We start from the raw sequence: 18,566 nt of genomic DNA, 5'->3' as shown, positions 1-18,566 counted from the left end.
AAATTCCACTGTGTGAACTGCAGAGCAGAATTTCCATTCAACACAATGGAAATTAGCTCTGCACCTATTTTAACGGCTGAAATTTCAGCGCTGATTCAGCGCAGAAATTCAGCTGCTTTTGCTCAGTGGGAACGAGCCCTTATACTCATTTGATCATGGAACTAGTGGTACAGCCATTTCTCCTAAGGGTGCATTCACACGTTCCGATGTGGAATGCCTGTAACGGACTCTCCCCACGCCCAGGCAGCATGTGTGATAAGATGCTGGGAGCGGGGGAACTGTACAGATATGCGCTGCGCTGTAATGACAGCGGTGAGCGGCTGATTTATTACAGAGCGGCGCATTTCTGTACAGTTCCCCCACTCCCAGCATCTTATCACAGATGCTGCCCAGGGGGGGGGGGGGGGGGGGAGACTCAAGTTACAGGCATTCCACTTCAGTGTACCGCGAGGAACACGGAACGTGTGAATGTAGCCTAAAGGCCCTATTCCACAGAGCAATTATCGGCAGTTTCGGCTGATAATCATCCCATGGAATAGAAGGCAATGATCAGCTGACATTGTTCATGTCTTTTAAACATGTTGACAAACATACAACTATGATATCAGCAATCTGCTGCCGTCGTTCCACGAAACAGGAGCGGCGGCAGCAGACCGCCACTATCCTCTATGGGCTGCCCGGACGATTTAGCGATCACCTGTAGCTCCCCACGGCCCCTCCCGCACTCACCTGCTTGTTGCCTCACGTGTAATCGCGGCGGCAGCCAGCGGGAACGAGGAGCAAACAAGCGCTGATAGCGCTCGTTTGCTCCTCACTGTCGGTCTGTGGAGTAGGGCCTTAAGTCTCCCAGGATCTGTTTTTCAACACGACACCAGGCTTCATGTTGCTACTGTGGTAATTCTGCGTGGCCTACAATGGCCTGCAGCGTCTCCAGACTTGTTTCCTATCGAGCACATCTTGCATGTCACTGGCCGACAATTGCAAGGGGAGCAGCCAGCAGCAGATCTTGATGATTTGAATAACCAATTGTGGCAGAAGATTCCTCAGGCAACCATTCATTATTTTATCGATAGCATGCAAAGGCGTGTAAGTGCATATATATTTCTGCATATGGTGCTCATACTCGATGTTTCCAATATTTTGTTTCCTTTTTTTTTTTCTTTTAAATTTCAGTAACATGTTTGTTCATCTTGTGATTTCCGTAATTGTTGTTGCTATTTCAATTTTGAGGAGTGTATTTATTTAAAGCTTTGAAAAGAAAACTTAAAGGGCAATTGTAATATTTAGCGGGTGGAAGGATACGCTATAAAAAAAAAAAAAAAAAAAACTCAGGCCATACTACCCCCCCCCCCCCCCCCAACGCTCCTGACGCGGGCTCATGCTAATGAAGGTTTTTTGATAGCGTATCATGCCACCCGCTAAACATTATAGTTGCCCTTTAGTATTACACAGCCTCTGATTTCAAAGGGAAACCATGTAAAACAAGTCCTCCAGAGCTATTCTCAACTGTGGGAAATAGAGGGGGGATCTAGCGTGTTGGGCACTGCATTTTACACACATTTCAATAATGCATGCAGTATTGGCCGTTTCTTAGGGCCCTATTACACGAAGAACCAAATCAGGATGATTCGGCAGATTATCGCTCTGTGTAATAATGATCAGCTGAAGAAATGATCATTAGCTGATTATTGTCATTTACTCCAACCTAAAAAAATATCACTACATGTAATAGTGACACGCAGCTGATGACTAAAAAATTAAAAAAAAAAAAAAACTTATACATACCTCTCCGCGCTCCATGGTGTCCTACTCGCTTCTGCCCTTAGCTGCCACTGGAACTTTTGATCTGGTATCTGAAGTGAAAGACCCCTGTGCCATCTCTGCCAGGGATTGCTGAGCAGACTGTCACTTCAGAGAGCGGGTCAGACGTTCCGGAGGTGGTGGCAGGAGCGGGCAGAAGTGAGGACGACACCAGGGAGCATGGAGAGGTATGTATAAGGTTTATTATTTTACATTAGGGGAAAGGGATGCACAATCATCAAGCCATGTAGTATGCTCAGTAAGAGATTTCAGTATCCATTGGGGGTCCATGCAACATAAGGCCCCGTTCCCACTGAGCAAAACTAGCGGAGTTCTGCGACCGTTAGCCTCCCTCTCATAATGGGAGTCTATGGGAGGCGCGTGCTCCTGCTCTGTCCGCGCTGACGAATGAACATTGGAATGGAATTCCGCTAGTTTTGCTCAGTGGGAACAGGGCCTAAGTAAAAAAAAAATAAATAAATAAATTTTGCATTTCTTATTTCAAAACTTGAGTCCAGATTTGCAACTAAGCCTCTTACAAGCGAATGACACCGAGATGTAACAACAGACAAAATTGGAGGTGCAATGCAATGGAAAATCGCAGACCTTATTTGACCAATCCCGCACATGATCTTTAATGCATCTTTTACAAGAGGTGTATTCAGGTAGGCTTCTAGGATAGGCTATGAACAAATGTGGATAGGTTTTGTGCACACTGTATATTTCAGTGGCTAATAACAACCATTGAAGTTCATTAATGCAAAACCTGTCAGGCTCCACAGATGCTGGATGAAAGGAATGCTACTGCATCACCACTATGGGATCATATGGCTCCAGTCCTCACGTAAATAGGTAAAGAACTAACAAGAAAGTTATGCATTTAGGTGTAGCTCTGCTTTACGCCAGAAGCATGCAATACTTTGTAGCACGGCCGGGTAATGAATGAGTCAGTCCCAACTGCATTGCTGAAATGGTGTAAGATAAATCACAGCTTAGGAATGAATTATAACAGTGTAATGCCGGTCTATTAAAAGAACACACGTGTGATGATGTAGAATGACACAGGCTAGAATTCAGATTCCGGTGACTTCACAGCTCCTGTCACCTGCAAGATGAATGCTGTAAATAAAGTGATCCAGCTTGACATATGTGACATTACTAGTCAGTAGTCACTGGGTGCGACAACACTTCAGAGTTACAAACTCATAAATCAGACAACAAATTAGCCAACCTTTAGTAGCATGGCACATTTATAAAGCACAGTGTGTCACCTAGACAAGTGCTGGTTGCACCAGGTACACCACAAGGTCACTGGGAAATTTGCAGTTTGCAAACCGGACAATTTTTAGGGGATGTAATAATTAGATTTAAAATAATAAAAACTGTACTTGCCTCACGCTTATATTGTCATCCGGCCAATAGGGCATTATTCCTTACTGAACCTTTATATTGTATACGTCTCGTGAAAAGCAGCAAAAAAAATGCATGTAAACCTTCAAAAGTGTAGACACAGCATTCAATGCTGAAAATCAATAGGAAAAAAATGCATTTTTTCATGTTTTTGAGACAATACAACCTATAAAAGACACTACTGCCAAACACTAAAGGCCCTATTCCACGGAACGATTATCGTTCGTATTCGGCCGATATCGGCCGCTACGGACGATAATCGTCCGGTGGAATAGAGTGCAACGATCAGCCGACATCGTTCATGTCGGCTGATCGTTGCAGTCGCTTGTTTTTCAACATGTTGAAAAACAAGCGACTGATATAGCAGCGATCTGCTGCCGTCGCTCCGTTGAATAGGAGCATCGGCAGCAGACGCTGCTATATCCTATGGGCTGCCCGGACGATCAGCGATCCCCCGGGCAGCCCCCCCACAGCTCCCCGCTGCCCCCTCCCGCACTCACCCGCTTGCTGCCGCCGTGTTGAATAGCGGCGGCAGCGAGCGGGGAACGAGGAGCAAACGAGCGCTGAGAGCGCTCGTTTGCTCCTCTAAACGACCTGTGGAATAGAGGCATAACTTCTAAGAAACAAAGCACCAGGGATCATCATCTAAACCAAAGTGACTGTCAGATTCCCCCTTTATACCAACAGCTATTCAAGTAGTCTGCTATACACTACTTGGACATTAAAAAGGAAATGTGTCACCTAGATTTTCTTTTACCGATTAGAGTCAGTTACTGACTATGTTATTTTATTCTAATCTGTTTCTATTTTCTGACTTGAACTTTTATTTCACTTTTTGTACATTATGGGGGCTGCCATACTGCCTGGGATGTTCTTAATAGTGTTAAGTGACATGCTTTACAGCAAGCCTCAAGGACATAGACGACAACAGACAGAGTCTGTCCCCTTGAGATGAATGTAAAACATCATTGAGCGTGCTCTGTGACCTTTGAGCTGCTAATGTCCCCTCTATCTACCAGTGTCACATGTTGCTATAATGCTGTACAGATCACTTTACAGCAGCCTCCTCTTATCACTACAGAGACAGGAAATCTCAGCTTAGTGTTAGCCCCAGTGGTTGGAATGAAAACTGCAAGATTTCAGGATTATTTCATAGAATAGATAGAAAAATTATTTGAAAAAATTAGAAAAATGGTAACCAAAGATACTTAAAAAATATGTTTAATAAGAAAAAAAAATACAATAAGTATAATATACAATAAGTTGTAATCTGATGACACGTTCCCTTTAAAACGATGCATCATAAAATGTTAATTTAGAGAGTCAGCTCTAAGCCTGGAATGGCAGGATGAAGGAAGTATTTGGCTCTCCTGTATCAGTATTAAACGAAAGTAGCGGACATTCTGGCCGGACAAGCTCCACCTGTCCTCCACGCAGCTCTTACAACTAGTGTCATTTCCGTTATTCTAACTAAACTACTAATCTGCTTAGGAATGCATAAGCTTCTCACATGCTGGGTGTGCCAGATACGCATAGATTGTATAGACTGTAAAACATATACTGCTCTGTGCACATTTTTGTACCTGGGTGCCTATGTATACAAGTGTAGTGAGCTAATACAGAAGCTATGCCAAGGCAGAAGGATTGCCAAAATGAGGCTCTTGCCATTCCTTCATTCAAAGGGGTTCTAAGGACAAGAAGCATTTACCAATGAACGCAGCCAAAAAACACTGTAGTGTGAATACAGCCTTATCCAGATCAGATCCACTTCACCCATTTATTCCTTCTGAGCATTCCAATGTGTTATAAATCATAACAATTAAAGGAATAACGCATATCTGGATGTTAGGTTGCATCTGTGCAGTAATGTGGATGCTCATACTAAATAGTACATCCCCAGTGTAGTTAAAGATAAAATCCAGTAATAAATACAGATTATTTCTCCTCAAATCTTAATAAATTTTTTTATTTAATTTACTTGCTTAGAATAATTTCCATGATAATTTTTTAAAAAAAAATTATAAATAAAAATTGCAAACATGCTTTATATCACATCCCCTGCTGATTTACATTACAATCAATGGAGCTGCGTCCTAGAGGGGCAGGGGTTTCCTCCCACTGGGGCAGGCCGGCCTCCCTCCAGTGCTTCAGCCCGGATGTCGGTGCCAGGGAACAGAACAGTCCCGGGAACTGGGCTGTGGCACTGGCTTCCCCGCACTGACGCCATTCTATACATGGGTAATACTTAAAGCGCATGTACCTGATGGTACATTTGTTTTAATTCTCGACAGATAGACAGGTCTCCCATCCTTTCCATACACATTACCGTTCAGCATGGCCAAATGTTTCTGGTAAGGGGTAAGGCACAGCCAGAATTTTCAGGCAGCTTATAGATAGCGGTCAAGTGTAATGGAATTTCACTGTTCCACCTGTATCTCCACTGACACCATCTCTTGGTGGGGACTGGAAAAATTATATTTAAATAAAAAAAGTCACCTGCAGGGAACGGGGGAGGCAGGATAACTTATTTTTCTGACATCTGAGTAGACTAATATTTAGATAGGCTTGGACAACCCCTTCATAGTCAGGTGAGAATTTTAACTTCAAGTACATCAGAAGTAGAAAAGTATTTATACATACTATACACAATGCAAATTTAGGGGTGGAGGGAGATGAGGCACCACAACAGGCCAACAAAGAGTTAATTTTCAGCTACATCACCGGACTACCTCCTCTGAAGTCAGCACTGACCTCTCTGACCTCTGAATACTGGCTTTCACACAGCTCCCACTGTGTAATCCTTTGTTCTCTGATGGCGACTAATCTCCCTCCTCCCGCCTCCCCTCTCCATAGGTTACACAGGGCCCGAGATGTCCTGATAATGAGCAGTGAATGAGAGACGAGGAGGGAGGGACCTGGGGAAAATCTTTTTGAATGCAGATAATGGCATAGTTTCTTAAAATTGCCTGTACTATTAATTTCTACAAAAAAAAAAAATTAAATGTCAGGCAGGAACAGCAATGTGTGTGTAGAGATACTAACCACCTGGATACTGGGACCTCTCCAGCCCTGGTATATTTATGTGGGCTGCACCTATACACACCCAGGTTGGTAGATGAGATCTTGTTTTGGGATAGTGCCACATAATAAGATCTTTAGCATTCAGGTGGAAGCAGCACATTCACATCTACAGTATCACCCAACTATGGTCTGGCAACATATAAAAAAAATCTTCACTATGCTATTACAGCAAAGTTGCCTTAAATGAATATTGTATGATGTGGAAAGGGTCACATAATATACTTGTGATGTAATAAAGAACTTTGGAATACTGGATTGGCAAAATTTGCCAGTCATTTAGACAATGTTGCCTTTATGTATAAAAAGGCTGGCTTCACACATGCAGACAGGGCCCAGGGCAGTCCTTCAAAGGATCAGAAAGGGGGGGTTCAGTATATGTGGAAACACTGCCTTAAAGAGAACCTATCATGTAAATTTATAAAAGTTCCGCTCTCCCTAAGTCTATTTCTGAAGAAGGCAGTCTGTAGCTTATACTTTACCTAATCCATCCTAGCCATGTAGTAAGGCCGGACACCGCCATCTTGAAGACGTCACTTGTGTTCCAGTGGTGCGTTCCACCGTCGGAACACAAGTGACATCATCAAGATGGCGCAAAAGCAGTCTGTATCTTCAGGAATACTTATTGAAGATACAGACTCTGCCTTTGCAGTCTGTATCTTATACTTTACCCAGTCCTCTGTAGCTGTGCAGTAAAGCCAGGCGCCATCTTGTTGACATCACTTGCGTTCCGACATTGGAACGCACCGCTGAAACGCAAGTGAAGTGATCAAGATGGCAGCGCCCGGCCTTACTACATGGCTAGGATGGATTAGGTAAAGTATAAGATACAGACCGCAAAGACAGTCTGTATCTTTAGAAATAAACTAAGAGGCTCAGTTAGGACATTCACACACAGCGATCTCGCACTGTATAGAACGGAATCACTGTGTATTTACAGAGCGGCAGGCAAAGGCTCCTGGGAGCCCTTCCCGCCGCTCGGCATGCCGGGAGCTTCCTGTCGCAAAAGAGCCGGCGCGCAACAGTGAAGGGAAATGTAAATATATTAAAAACCTGGCCAAAAAATTGTATTAATTATACTTACAAAAATTGATTAAAAACAGAAATTTTATTAAACAACAACATTCGTCCATGATTGATTCTCTTTAAGCCCCTATTAATAAGGGGCGACAGGGAGGAGCAAATGAGCGCTAACAGCTCCTCGTTCCCCGCTTGCTGCTGCTGCTATTACACGCATTGGCAGCGAGTGGTGAGTACAGGGGTGGGGGGACGCACCCGGTGATTGCTAGATCATCTGGGCAGCCCATAGAGAAAAGCGGTGGTCTGCTGCTGACACTCCTATTTAACGGAGCGACGGCAGCATATCACTGCCATCTAGACTTGTGCTGTTTGGGGGCAGCTTCCTCCGCCGGTGGTGCTGGCTGGGTTTTGGTGTGGCATTTTTGGGTCTGGTCCTGTGGCATTGGGGTTGCAGGGCCGTTCCATGGCCTCCCTTCCCTGACTGTGCACGCCTGCGGGGGTGGTGGTCGCTGACCGGCACAATGTGGACTTAGTGTAGGGACCCATGTGTATCAGATACCTGCACGCGGTACATGGGGCAGTGTGGCTTGATCAATTCACATACAGAATTCTGATGTTGTTAATGCAGCCGAGAGGTACAAGTATCAGCCATAGGTGTGAGGTGCAGCACTCTTTTTCTTCCCTGAACCGTCACTGCCATCTAAGTCGGCTGTCTTTCAACATGTTGAAAGACAAACAACTGCAACGATCAGCCAACATCGTTCATGTTGGCTGATCGTTGTCTTCTATTACACAAGCAGATTATCCGCCGTAATGGCCGATATCGCCCGAAAACGGCCAATAACCGTTTTGTGTAATAGGGGCTTTACTGTAACACTGTATAGTTTGTATTATATCATGCTCCTAAACAGTATGACAGTGTTTATGCATCAATACAAGATGCTAGTAGTGAGCCATAATACAGAGTATGGTATATGCATTACCACTAGGTGTACTGCACTTTATACAATGCTGTAAGCATTACAGTCTATACAGATACACAAGGCCTTGTGCGCAAAAAAAAAAATTCATGGCAAAAAGTTTTCACATGGGAGGCCATAACCAGATATGAAGAGGGGATGTCTCATGCAGAAAATTCCTTCAATAGAGTATGTCATATTAAATGTTTACTATGTTTACTGACATATGGAAGTACACAGGTGTCTATGGGTGGAATAAGCTTGAATGATGTGTCGTGTCACCTACATTTTCTTTTACTGATTATAGTCATATTAAAAGTTGTAATCTGTTTTTTCTTTTCTGACTGTAATCTCATAGTTACATAGTTTATATGGTTGAAAAATCAGATTTTTTGTACATTATTATGGAGGCTGCCATCTTTCCCAAGCTGTAATAGCGGCGGTAGCGAGCGGGGAAAGAGGAGCAAATGAGCGCCAATAGCGATCGTTTGCTACTTAATGTCGCCCTGTGTAATAGGGGCTTTTTACTGATGCTATATAACTACTGGTGTCAAATGTGGCTGCAATGCTTTAAAGATCAGTTTACAGCAGCCTCCTCTTATCCTCACAGACAGAACAGGAAGTTTGTGCCTAGTTTTAGCCCCAGTGGTGAGAATGAAAACTCTAAGATTTCAGGAATTTGAAAAAGCCATCAAAAATTCTAAAAATATATGTTTAAAATAAAAACATTATTTTAGCAGGTCATTTTCTAATATAGGTAATCTTGTATATCTTGTCAAGTTATTTTTGAAAATACATTCATTTAGCAAACTTCTCTCCTTCTAATGTGCTATTCATTCCCTCCCATTATTGACAGCTCATTGTCTAAGTTACCATCTATCACTCTGCTCTAAAAGCAGTTCGGTTAACAAAAAATCTGATATCTTATACAAATACAACAGCTTTTGGAACTATAAAAAAAATGGATGACGAGGACAGATATTTTCATAGACTTTGAGTACCTGCATCACATATAGGCTACGTTCACACATAGTATTTCCGTCAGTCTTTTAGTCAGTTTTGTTTTCCAACCAAAACCAGGAGTGGGTTAAAACAAAAAAGCTGTGTAAATCTTTTAATTTCATCATAATAATTTTGCCCTGTCAACGCCTGGTTTTGGTTGAAAAAAAGATTGACCAAAAGACTGAGCGAATTACTGTGTGTAACATAGCCATATGCTTCTATTACGTACAAAAGAAACGCTTAAAATAAACTCCATGTCAAAAAGTGGCTCCAAGGAAACACTCACCTCAGACATTTGTGACATATCTTGAAGATATGCTATAAATGATTAAAAACATCCCATTAAAACAGGTAATGTGCCCCCTCATATACTCACCCATTGTAGTGTGCTTTCATTTTAATAAAGTCCTTTGTTAAATCCATTTTAGACCCCATCCTGCTCGGCATTATATTCAAGACGTCCAGCTTTATAGTCCTGTCACTGGGGAGGTGTGTGGTGTGAACACTTGTGATAAGCAGTCACAGTGATCCAACCAGCCCGGGCTCCTGCACAGGGAACAAACAATGAATCACTATTTGCATTCCAGTACATTTACGACAATGACAGGGTTAAGCCACGCTTATCAAGATGGAAGGGTTTTTCTCAAGCTATATTTATCTTCGGTGAAACCTGCCCATTACAGGTTGCATGCCGCCTGATGGTAACTCATCTCACCTTTAAGCACAGAACATTTATTGAGTAGAGGGAAACCAGAATAAACGTTTACAGACATATATGCAGTGAACTACATAAACATATGACGACACGTGGAAGAAGCTACATTTATGTCAGCTGCTCTTTTTGCAATTACTTAGTAGCAGTTCACAACTTTCACAGACTATTCCTGTGAGATGCCTGGATATATAGTACCGTACTGCTGATGTGTTGATGTGTGCTAGTACAGCGTTGACACCAGACTGGGGAACTAACGGCACGAGATAACGTATACTCAAAAAAGAAAAAAATTAACAAAAATGGCAGAAGATTTATTCCTGGCCGATTGTGCATTTTATGTTCTCACCTAAATTATCAGGGGATGTTGTGGTTCACTACAAATGGGAGTGTTACTTACAGGAGAGGAAGTGGACTTCTGCGACAAATAATTTCTTGCTGTCATATACCGGACTGCAGTCACAGTGGTTACAGACCTCTACCCAGGGGGAAAATGAGGGTTAGGCAGAGTAGGCGGTTGCCCAGGGCTTCAGTGGCTTACAAGAATCTGGTGCCAAACATGTATTTGAGGAATTCACTTGCTGTCATTGTTATGGGGGAGGGGGGCCTTAAAGGGCAGGTGTCATCAGAAAATGATTTATTGCTTAAATCAAGTTTTTATGTAAAACAATTTTAAGGGATTTGTTTTCCAAATTTACAGTTTTTATATATTCCAATATTTACTAATCCCCAAATTTTTGCACTTTTCATTCTGACCACTATAATCGTTAATAATGACAGACTGAAGGCCCTATCACACTAAACGATTATCGTCCTTACTTTCCCGATTACTGAACGTTTAGGCCGATAATCATTTAGTGTAATAGCAAACATTGAAAGGCAACGATCACACGACAATGTGAACATACATGCGACCTAGTAGGTGGTATGGCAAGGAGCTGTTCTGAGAAGATAAGTGATACAACTAATGCTGGGTTTACACGGAGCGATAATTCGCCCAATCGTACGATTAACGATTTCTAAGTAACGATTTTTCTTTTATAACGATCAGCGTTTAGATGGAACGATATATCATACAGAAAATTTGTTTTCCGATCGTTTTGCGATCGCTTAAGCCTATCTCGCACATAGGTAAAATTAGTGAACGACTGTTTACATGGAACGATCGGTGAATTTTCTGCGAACGACGATTTAAGAACAAGTTAAAAGATCAAAATAAATGATTTCTCGCTCATTGTTCGCTGCGTTTACACGTACGATTATCGTTCGAATTTGATCGTTATCGTGCAAATTCACACGATAATCGTTCCGTGTAAACCCAGCATTATGGTGCGATTACACAGAGAGATTTATCTGACAGATTTTGGAAGCCAAAGCCAGGAACAGACTATAAACAGGGAACAGGTCATAAAGAAAAGACTGAGATTCCTCCTCTTGTCAAATCCATTCCTGGCTTTGGCTTCCAAAATCTGTCAGATAAATCTCTGTGTAAACGCACCATAAGATGCAGAATTTTATTTAAACGATTGTCACGCAGTATTATAGGGATATTATGGAGGAAAAAAAATGTTTTCACATCAACTGGTGTCAAAAAGTTATTAAAAATTTATAAAATTACTTTTATTTAAAAGAAGAAATCTCAGGTCTTCCAGTACTTATCAGCTGGTGTATGTCCAGCAGGAGGTGGTATATTTTTTCCAGTCTGACACAGCACTCTGCTGCCAATTTAACAACAGTTTTTTTTGTTAAATAATTTTTTATGCCACGCATGTTTATCTCCTATTCGCATTTAGCAGCATACGTGCGTTATTATTTTATATTTTAGACTGGCTGCGCTTTCATCTTAGGAGAAAGTTCTCTTTTATCTGCCTGGTCGGGGTCGATGTCCCTGCTTGATTTTCTGTGATTACAGAGTCTACAAATTGAAAGAATTTTTTACAAAAAGTTTCCCCATGTATGTCTTCCTTCTTACCCAACACAAAAATAAGTAAGAAAAATAAAGCACCTAGACACTTCCAGCAGGCACCAGATAGAACCCTTCTAATCTGACAGGGCCACTATAATACAGGACAGGACTTAGTTTTTATTACAGATCAATGGATAGGAAGAAGGTTTCTGCATAAGCTGCCTCCCAGCCTAAACATTACTCACTTCCCTATGCTAGCGGGGACAATTAATTAAAACTTTCATTTTCCAAACTAACTGGTTGCTACGGGCAAGTGCCCCACTTTACCTCTGCACTAGATTTCATCTTCCCCAAAGGCTGAAGCACAGAGAGGCAAAGAGAACGACATGATCAGCATCAAAAACAGCAACCAAGAGAAGTCTAACTACTTGAATCAACTATATGAAACAAGGCAGGGTCAAGGAAATGGTCAATGCTATTTCATGTGTTTGTTGTGACTTTATGTAGATTTATCCTTAGCACTGTAACAAGTGATATTTATAATGAAGGCGGTGCTGCCCAAGCACGGGAGCCGGAGAAAAATTGCTCAAGTCAAGGTTATAAATTGTAAAAACAAACATGACGACAAGAGTCATTAGAAAACAGAGAGGGAAAACCTTGAATAACAGCAGTGCTTCCTTGTAAACACATCTAATTGTTTCCATATAATTACAGAAGGCTGCAGCAAATAAAGGGCTGGTTGTTTCATACTAGAAGGGGTTATCTAGACTTATGGTACTTTTACACGGAACGATTTATCGTTCGAATCTGCACGATAACGATCGAATTCGGACGATAATCGTTCGTGTAAGCGCAGCGAACGATCAAACGATGAGCGAGAAATCGTTCATTTTAATCTTTCAACATGTTCTCAAATTATCGTCGGTCATTCGCAAAAAATTTGCAGATCATTCAGTGTAAACAGTCTTTCAACGATTTTACCTATGTGTGAGATAGGCTTAAACGATCGCAAAACGATCGCATAGCGAATTTTTCGTACGATGTATCGTTCAGTCTAAACGCTGATCGTTATAAAAAAAAACATCGTTCATTTAAAATCGTTAATCGTGCGATCAGGCGAATTATCGCTCCGTGTAAAAGTACCATAAGAAAAACATGGTAGCTTTCTTCTAGAAACAGCACCCCTCCCGTCCTCAGTTTGGATGTGTGAACACAGCTCAACGGCAATACCACAGACAAGCTGAGGACAGGAGTGGTGCTGTGCTGAGTGGTGCAAGAAAGTAGCTGTGCTTTTTCAAATACTGGATAACACTTTTAAAGTGACTCTGTACCCACAATCTGACCCCTCAAACCCCGTGTACCTTCAGATAGCTGCTTTTAATCCAAGATCTGTCCTGGGGTCCGTTTGGCAAGTAATGCAGTTATAGTCCTAAAAAACTACTTTTAAACTGGCAGATCTGTGTCAAACGTCCGTGGCCTAGAATATCTGTGCCCTAACTTTGCACCACCCCTCTGTCCCTCCTCCCCACCCTCTTCATCATTAGGAATGCCCCTAGAACATTTTCTCCTGTCTGAACACTGCACAGGTGCCTCAACGATCCAGCCCATGTGCCGTGCTGACACAGGTGAGGAATAGTAGAAAATCTGCCTGGAGCATTCCTAATGATGAGGAGGGCGGGGAGGAGGGACAGAGAGGTTGTGCCAGCCTAATGCATACACAATCTGGGCCTAGGCTGTTGGGCACGGGGCTGCAAGTTTAAAAGTTGTTTTTTTAGGACAATAACTGCATCACCTGCCGAACGGACCCCAGGACAGATCTTGGATTAAAAGCAGCTGAGGGTGAAAGCGGTTTGGGGGGGGGGGGGTTAGATTGCGGGTACAGAGTCACTTTAAAGGGACTGTCACCTCCAACTCACCCTCCTCAAAACCCTAAAGTCATCTGTAAGTAAGTAAATCTGTAATTTGTAGCTTTCTACTCCTTTGTATTTCTCTGTTGTAAGCCTACAGACTGGGCATGTGGCTGCATAGAGAAGACTACTTAGCTCAATAATATAATGGAGAGGACGACTTATGGTGCGTTTACACAGAGAGATTTATCTGACAGATTTTGAAAGCCAAAGGCAGGAATGGATTTGAAAAGAGGATAGATCCCAGTCTTTCTTTTATTACTTGATCCCTGTTTATAGTCTGTTCCTGGCTTTGGCTTCAAAGATCTGTCAGATAAATCTGTCTGTGTAAACGCACCATTAGACTCCTTCATTTGTGGCTTATAGCAAAGAAATGCAAGAACATAGAAAGATAAACATTGGAGATATAGAATCAGCGTTGTACACTCTATTCATGTATTAAAGGGGCAGTGCGGCGGTAAAGAATTATTCACAGAATAACACACATTACAAAGTTATACAACTTTGTAATGTATGTTATGTCTGTGAATGGCCCCCTTCCCCGTGTCCCACCACCCACACCCGTGTACCCGGAAGTGTGGTGCGCTATACATACCTGATCCGTGTCGCGCCCATCCGCCATCTTGTGCCACGACGTCATCTTCGGGCAGCCGGCCGAACATCTCTGACTGTCCCAAGTGCCGGTCGCCCTCTTCAGCGTCATCAGATGCTCAGCCGCGATTGGCTAAGCACAGTTATGATCAGCCAATCGCGGCTGAGCAGCCGATGACGCAGCAGAGGGCGGCCGGAGCTCAACCAGGAAGTACAGAGCCAAGACCCCGAAAATAACAAACTTTTGGTGGTTTCAGAACTGGGACCAACATATAAACAAAGCTTTCTGCATTTTTTTTTAACTGATGTTAGAAGACCCCTTTAAGACATAGGTTTCAGTCACACAAGTTGCATGACAAAAATGGTGTTGTGTTGGTGATTGGGATGCTACACAACAAGTGTCCAGAAGGTGAGTCCTTCACTAACACTGCCAAAGCTTTGGGTCATGAGCCTTTTCACCTGCCAGCTGAGTGATGCCTGTAACAATCCCCTAATAACATATCTCACTGGGGTCCGTGTAAAAAATAAAAAACAAAATGATACTCACCTAACCCACTCCAAATTGCTGTTATTCCATTACTTAGCCCTTTGTTCCTGGTTTTAGTGACACTTTGTCCACAAAAAACTGACCAGTGAGTCACCGTGGCAGGGAACCTCTGCGGTCAGTGATTGGTTGAGCAGACAGTTCCTGCGGGACTGTCATGTGTCTCAGAAAAGAGGATACACCCCCAGATAATCCCTTTAAATGGGAACCTGTCATCCCTTTTTGATGTTGTTCAGGTATGCTTTAATGCTGGTGGGAGAGGAAGAAACTACTGGGCACCGCACCCAGGGACTTGTGGTTTATGAAACATGAAAGTTAGTCCCTTTAAATTGCTCAGTAGCATAAAAGCAGATAGGTTTGCTTTGGGCAACATTTTTCTTTCACAGAAATGTAGGTAAAGCATTTACTAACTTTCAACGTCTAGCCACAACATTTTCCTCACCAGAAAAAACAAGGTGGTTACTGATCCACTGCGTTTGCAAGCCACTAGGTTGTAAGCAGAAAGGAAACAGCAGCACAGCAAAGGAGGGATTACACTAAGCGCTGAACTGCGTTTATGGCAATGGTGCTAACAAGCCTGCAGACCAAACAGGAAGATAAGATTTAGGAGGCAGCACCGTGTACATGAACAAGTACCTACACAAGGGACAGATGCTCAGCACTTCAAGGGTGGTCAGGCATAAAAGAGAAGCCTTCAGTCAACATTCAGGGACAGAGATTTACATATATGTTAGGAATCCCATTTTCTATCAAATCGAGGAAAGTTGTTAGAAAAAAATACATGCACTTACCTCCCCGGCTCTAGCGCTGGGGTCCACTGTCCTCCGCTTCTTTTCCGGCTACTTCCTGGTTTAGAGGGGGACTTGGGACGTGATGTCCCAAGTCTGCGCAACCAGTCAGCGGCCATAGCGGGGTCCCGACACGTCACGTCCCAGATCCCCTTAGACCTAGAAGCGACCGGGGACCGGGAACCAGAGCAGAGGAGAGTGGACCCCAGCACTGGAGTTGGGGAGGTAAGTGCATGTTGTTTTGTTCTCCCATCTCCTTTTTTTTTTTTTTTGGGGGGGGGGGGGGGGGGGGGGGGAGTCTGTGCTGGACTTTTCCTACTTAATACCAAGGTGCTCGAACTCTACCCTTTTGAGGAATAAGTCTACACCAGAGCAGTTAGGTGATGGCTCACCACTCCCGTGGGGAGCATATGGACTGATGTGTATGGGGCAGCTGGAAGATATATGTTTTTCTTATAGCATGTTTCATGCGACAGTTTATCCAGCATTTTTGGGGCTCAGGCCCCTTACAGATGGCAATAATTGATTGTCTGAGCGGGCTGGAGGCGGCTGAAAACACACAAGAGGACACTGGGAGAGCGCAGACGGGTATGTATTGATTTGTTAAGTTGGGTTTGAAAAGTGTGTGAATTTTGGAAGACTCAATGACGTTGTGAACTGTATTTTTAAAAGATTCACTCCTCTCTGGTACTTTACTTTAATTTCTTCTTCATATCCTTGAATCACATGATCAATTTATCACTTGATATTTTATCTCAAGAAAAAAAATAAATACTGAATATCCCACCTACTTAAACTAAAAAAAAAAAACACCCACACCCACATAAAGCCATAAAAAGGTATGGGATTTTTTTGAAGAAATGTCAGCAATTAATCTGCCCCTTGTGAATATAACCTTACCCGGTTGCTTCACAATGGACAAGGCCCGATCATTTACAAACATGGGTTCATAAACTGTTAATGCTATACAACTATTTGGCGAAGTTCCCAAAATGTGAAAGTGAGACATTACCTGGGAAATAAATGGTTGAAACACTAACATTGCACGTTAAAAACATTAGCAGTAGTTGCACATTTGAAGCAGTTCTTCCTCCGTATAAAATATTTGCATTCTATTGTGATTTACAAGAGTGCGCTTTTGTTTACAGGCATGTAATTTTAAGCTGTCACGTAGCCCTGGCCAAAATCTCCATTCATCTCCAATCTATCATACCTCCAATGGACTTCACAGGGTTATCCCACCAATACATTTAGGTCAGGGATGGGGAACCTTTGGCCCTCCAGCTGTTGCAAAACTACAATTCCCATCATGCCTGGACAGCCAAAGCTAAAGCTTTGGCTATCCAGGCATGTTGGGAATTGTAGCTTTGCAACAGCTGGAGGGCCAAAGGTTCCCCATCCCTGGCTTAAAGGAGTTATCCAGCGCTACAAAAACATGGCCACTTTCCCCCTACTGTTGTCTCCAGTTTGGGTGGGGTTTTGAAGCCCAGTTCCATTGAAGTAAATGGAGCTTAATTGCAAACTGCACCTGAACTGGAGACAACAATAGGGGGAAAAGTGGCCATGTTTGTGTAGTGCTGGATAACCCCTTTAAGATTCTATCCAAGGAATAAATGTCTGATTGTCAATCTAGAACCCCAGCTAACTGGAGAAGGGGGTCCGTTTCATCAAAACAAGGGAGTTGGCAGCGGTCCTGTATAGGAGGAAAGTGAATATATATATATATAATATATACACACATACATACAGCTAGTATACAGAACAGTTATGGAAACAGCACAGTACAGTTCCTCAAGGGAATAGATCCTCTCCCCAAGGGAAAAAACCTGCTCAGCTCATCCTTGCCATATTTATCCTAGCTGTTTACGGGCAGCTCGTAATAGATGATTAGTTAAAAAAATAATAATAATTATAATGAACAAAAAGTGTCAAATTAGGTAACACTTCTAACCAGTGCATAGAATGAATAATAATAATAATAATAATAATAATAATAATAATAATAATAATAATAATAATAATAATAATAATAATAGACATCCACTATGTTCACTAAACCCCCAATGCAAGTCATCTGTTATGCTGCCAAAGACATATCACGCACATGTGCAATGAGTTTGCTGAGGTGAGCATTTTGCTACAAACATACAATGCTTATTTCTACTAAACCGCTTTAGGGTACGTTCACACTTACCTGATCCGCAGGGTATTTTCTGCTGTGGATCCGCAGCAGATTTCATTTAAATAACTGAACACAGCATCAAATCTGCTGCGGATCTACAGTACTGCGGATCCTGTAGGTGTGAAGGCACCCTTAGGCTACGTTCACACATCCGAGTAGTAATCCAACATGTATTTCCATGGTATGCTTTTCTGCATGGGGATTAACCCTATTGTCATCACTCGGGCGAACCCGTGGGGAATCCATGTTAAATAAGCAATGTGCCACTTATTGACATTTTATGTGCCACCCCATTTATTTGCATTGGGGACAAATTGCCATCAGGAGTGTCCAGCTGTGAAATGCCCCAACTACTAGCAGGGAAACTACAATTTTTATCCAACTGATGTCAAGGCATGCTGGGAGTTGCAGTTTCCCCTCAGCCACAGGTTAGAGACCACTGTATGCATCTGGCATTCCTGACAAAGTGTGTGTGTGGTTACAATGATATAGAAAGATACAAAGATGTGACCCTGTTTTAATACAGTGTAACAATAATATCAATGCCTTGTTATTTCAAAGTACAGTAAGGCTAGGTTCACACTGCATTTTTGAAATCCATTTTTTCCATCAGTTTTTGCAAAAAAAGGATGAAAAAACGTATATGCATTTGTGTGCATCCGTTTTT

At 42.5% G+C, this 18,566-nt stretch overlaps 1 protein-coding gene across 3 annotated transcripts in view; it reads right to left on the bottom strand.

Annotated features, from left to right (window-relative positions):
* PRKCZ (protein kinase C zeta) overlaps positions 1–18,566 on the bottom strand; it is a 179,590-nt gene that overhangs the window by 158,659 nt on the left and 2,365 nt on the right. For 2 of the 3 annotated variants that reach the window (XM_069948021.1, XM_069948019.1), the window contains exon 2: positions 9,646–9,815. In XM_069948021.1, the coding sequence (XP_069804122.1) occupies positions 9,646–9,716 (71 nt within the window). In that variant the 5' untranslated portion in view covers positions 9,717–9,815. Of the gene's footprint in view, positions 1–9,645; positions 9,816–9,984; positions 10,031–18,566 lie in introns of those variants that run through there. The other variant, XM_069948020.1, reaches the window with a different exon arrangement.

Source organism: Dendropsophus ebraccatus, chromosome 12 (genome assembly GCF_027789765.1).
Source record: "Dendropsophus ebraccatus isolate aDenEbr1 chromosome 12, aDenEbr1.pat, whole genome shotgun sequence".
Classification (NCBI taxonomy): Eukaryota; Metazoa; Chordata; class Amphibia; order Anura; family Hylidae; genus Dendropsophus; species Dendropsophus ebraccatus.
This window is presented reverse-complemented; position numbering and strand designations above follow the sequence as displayed.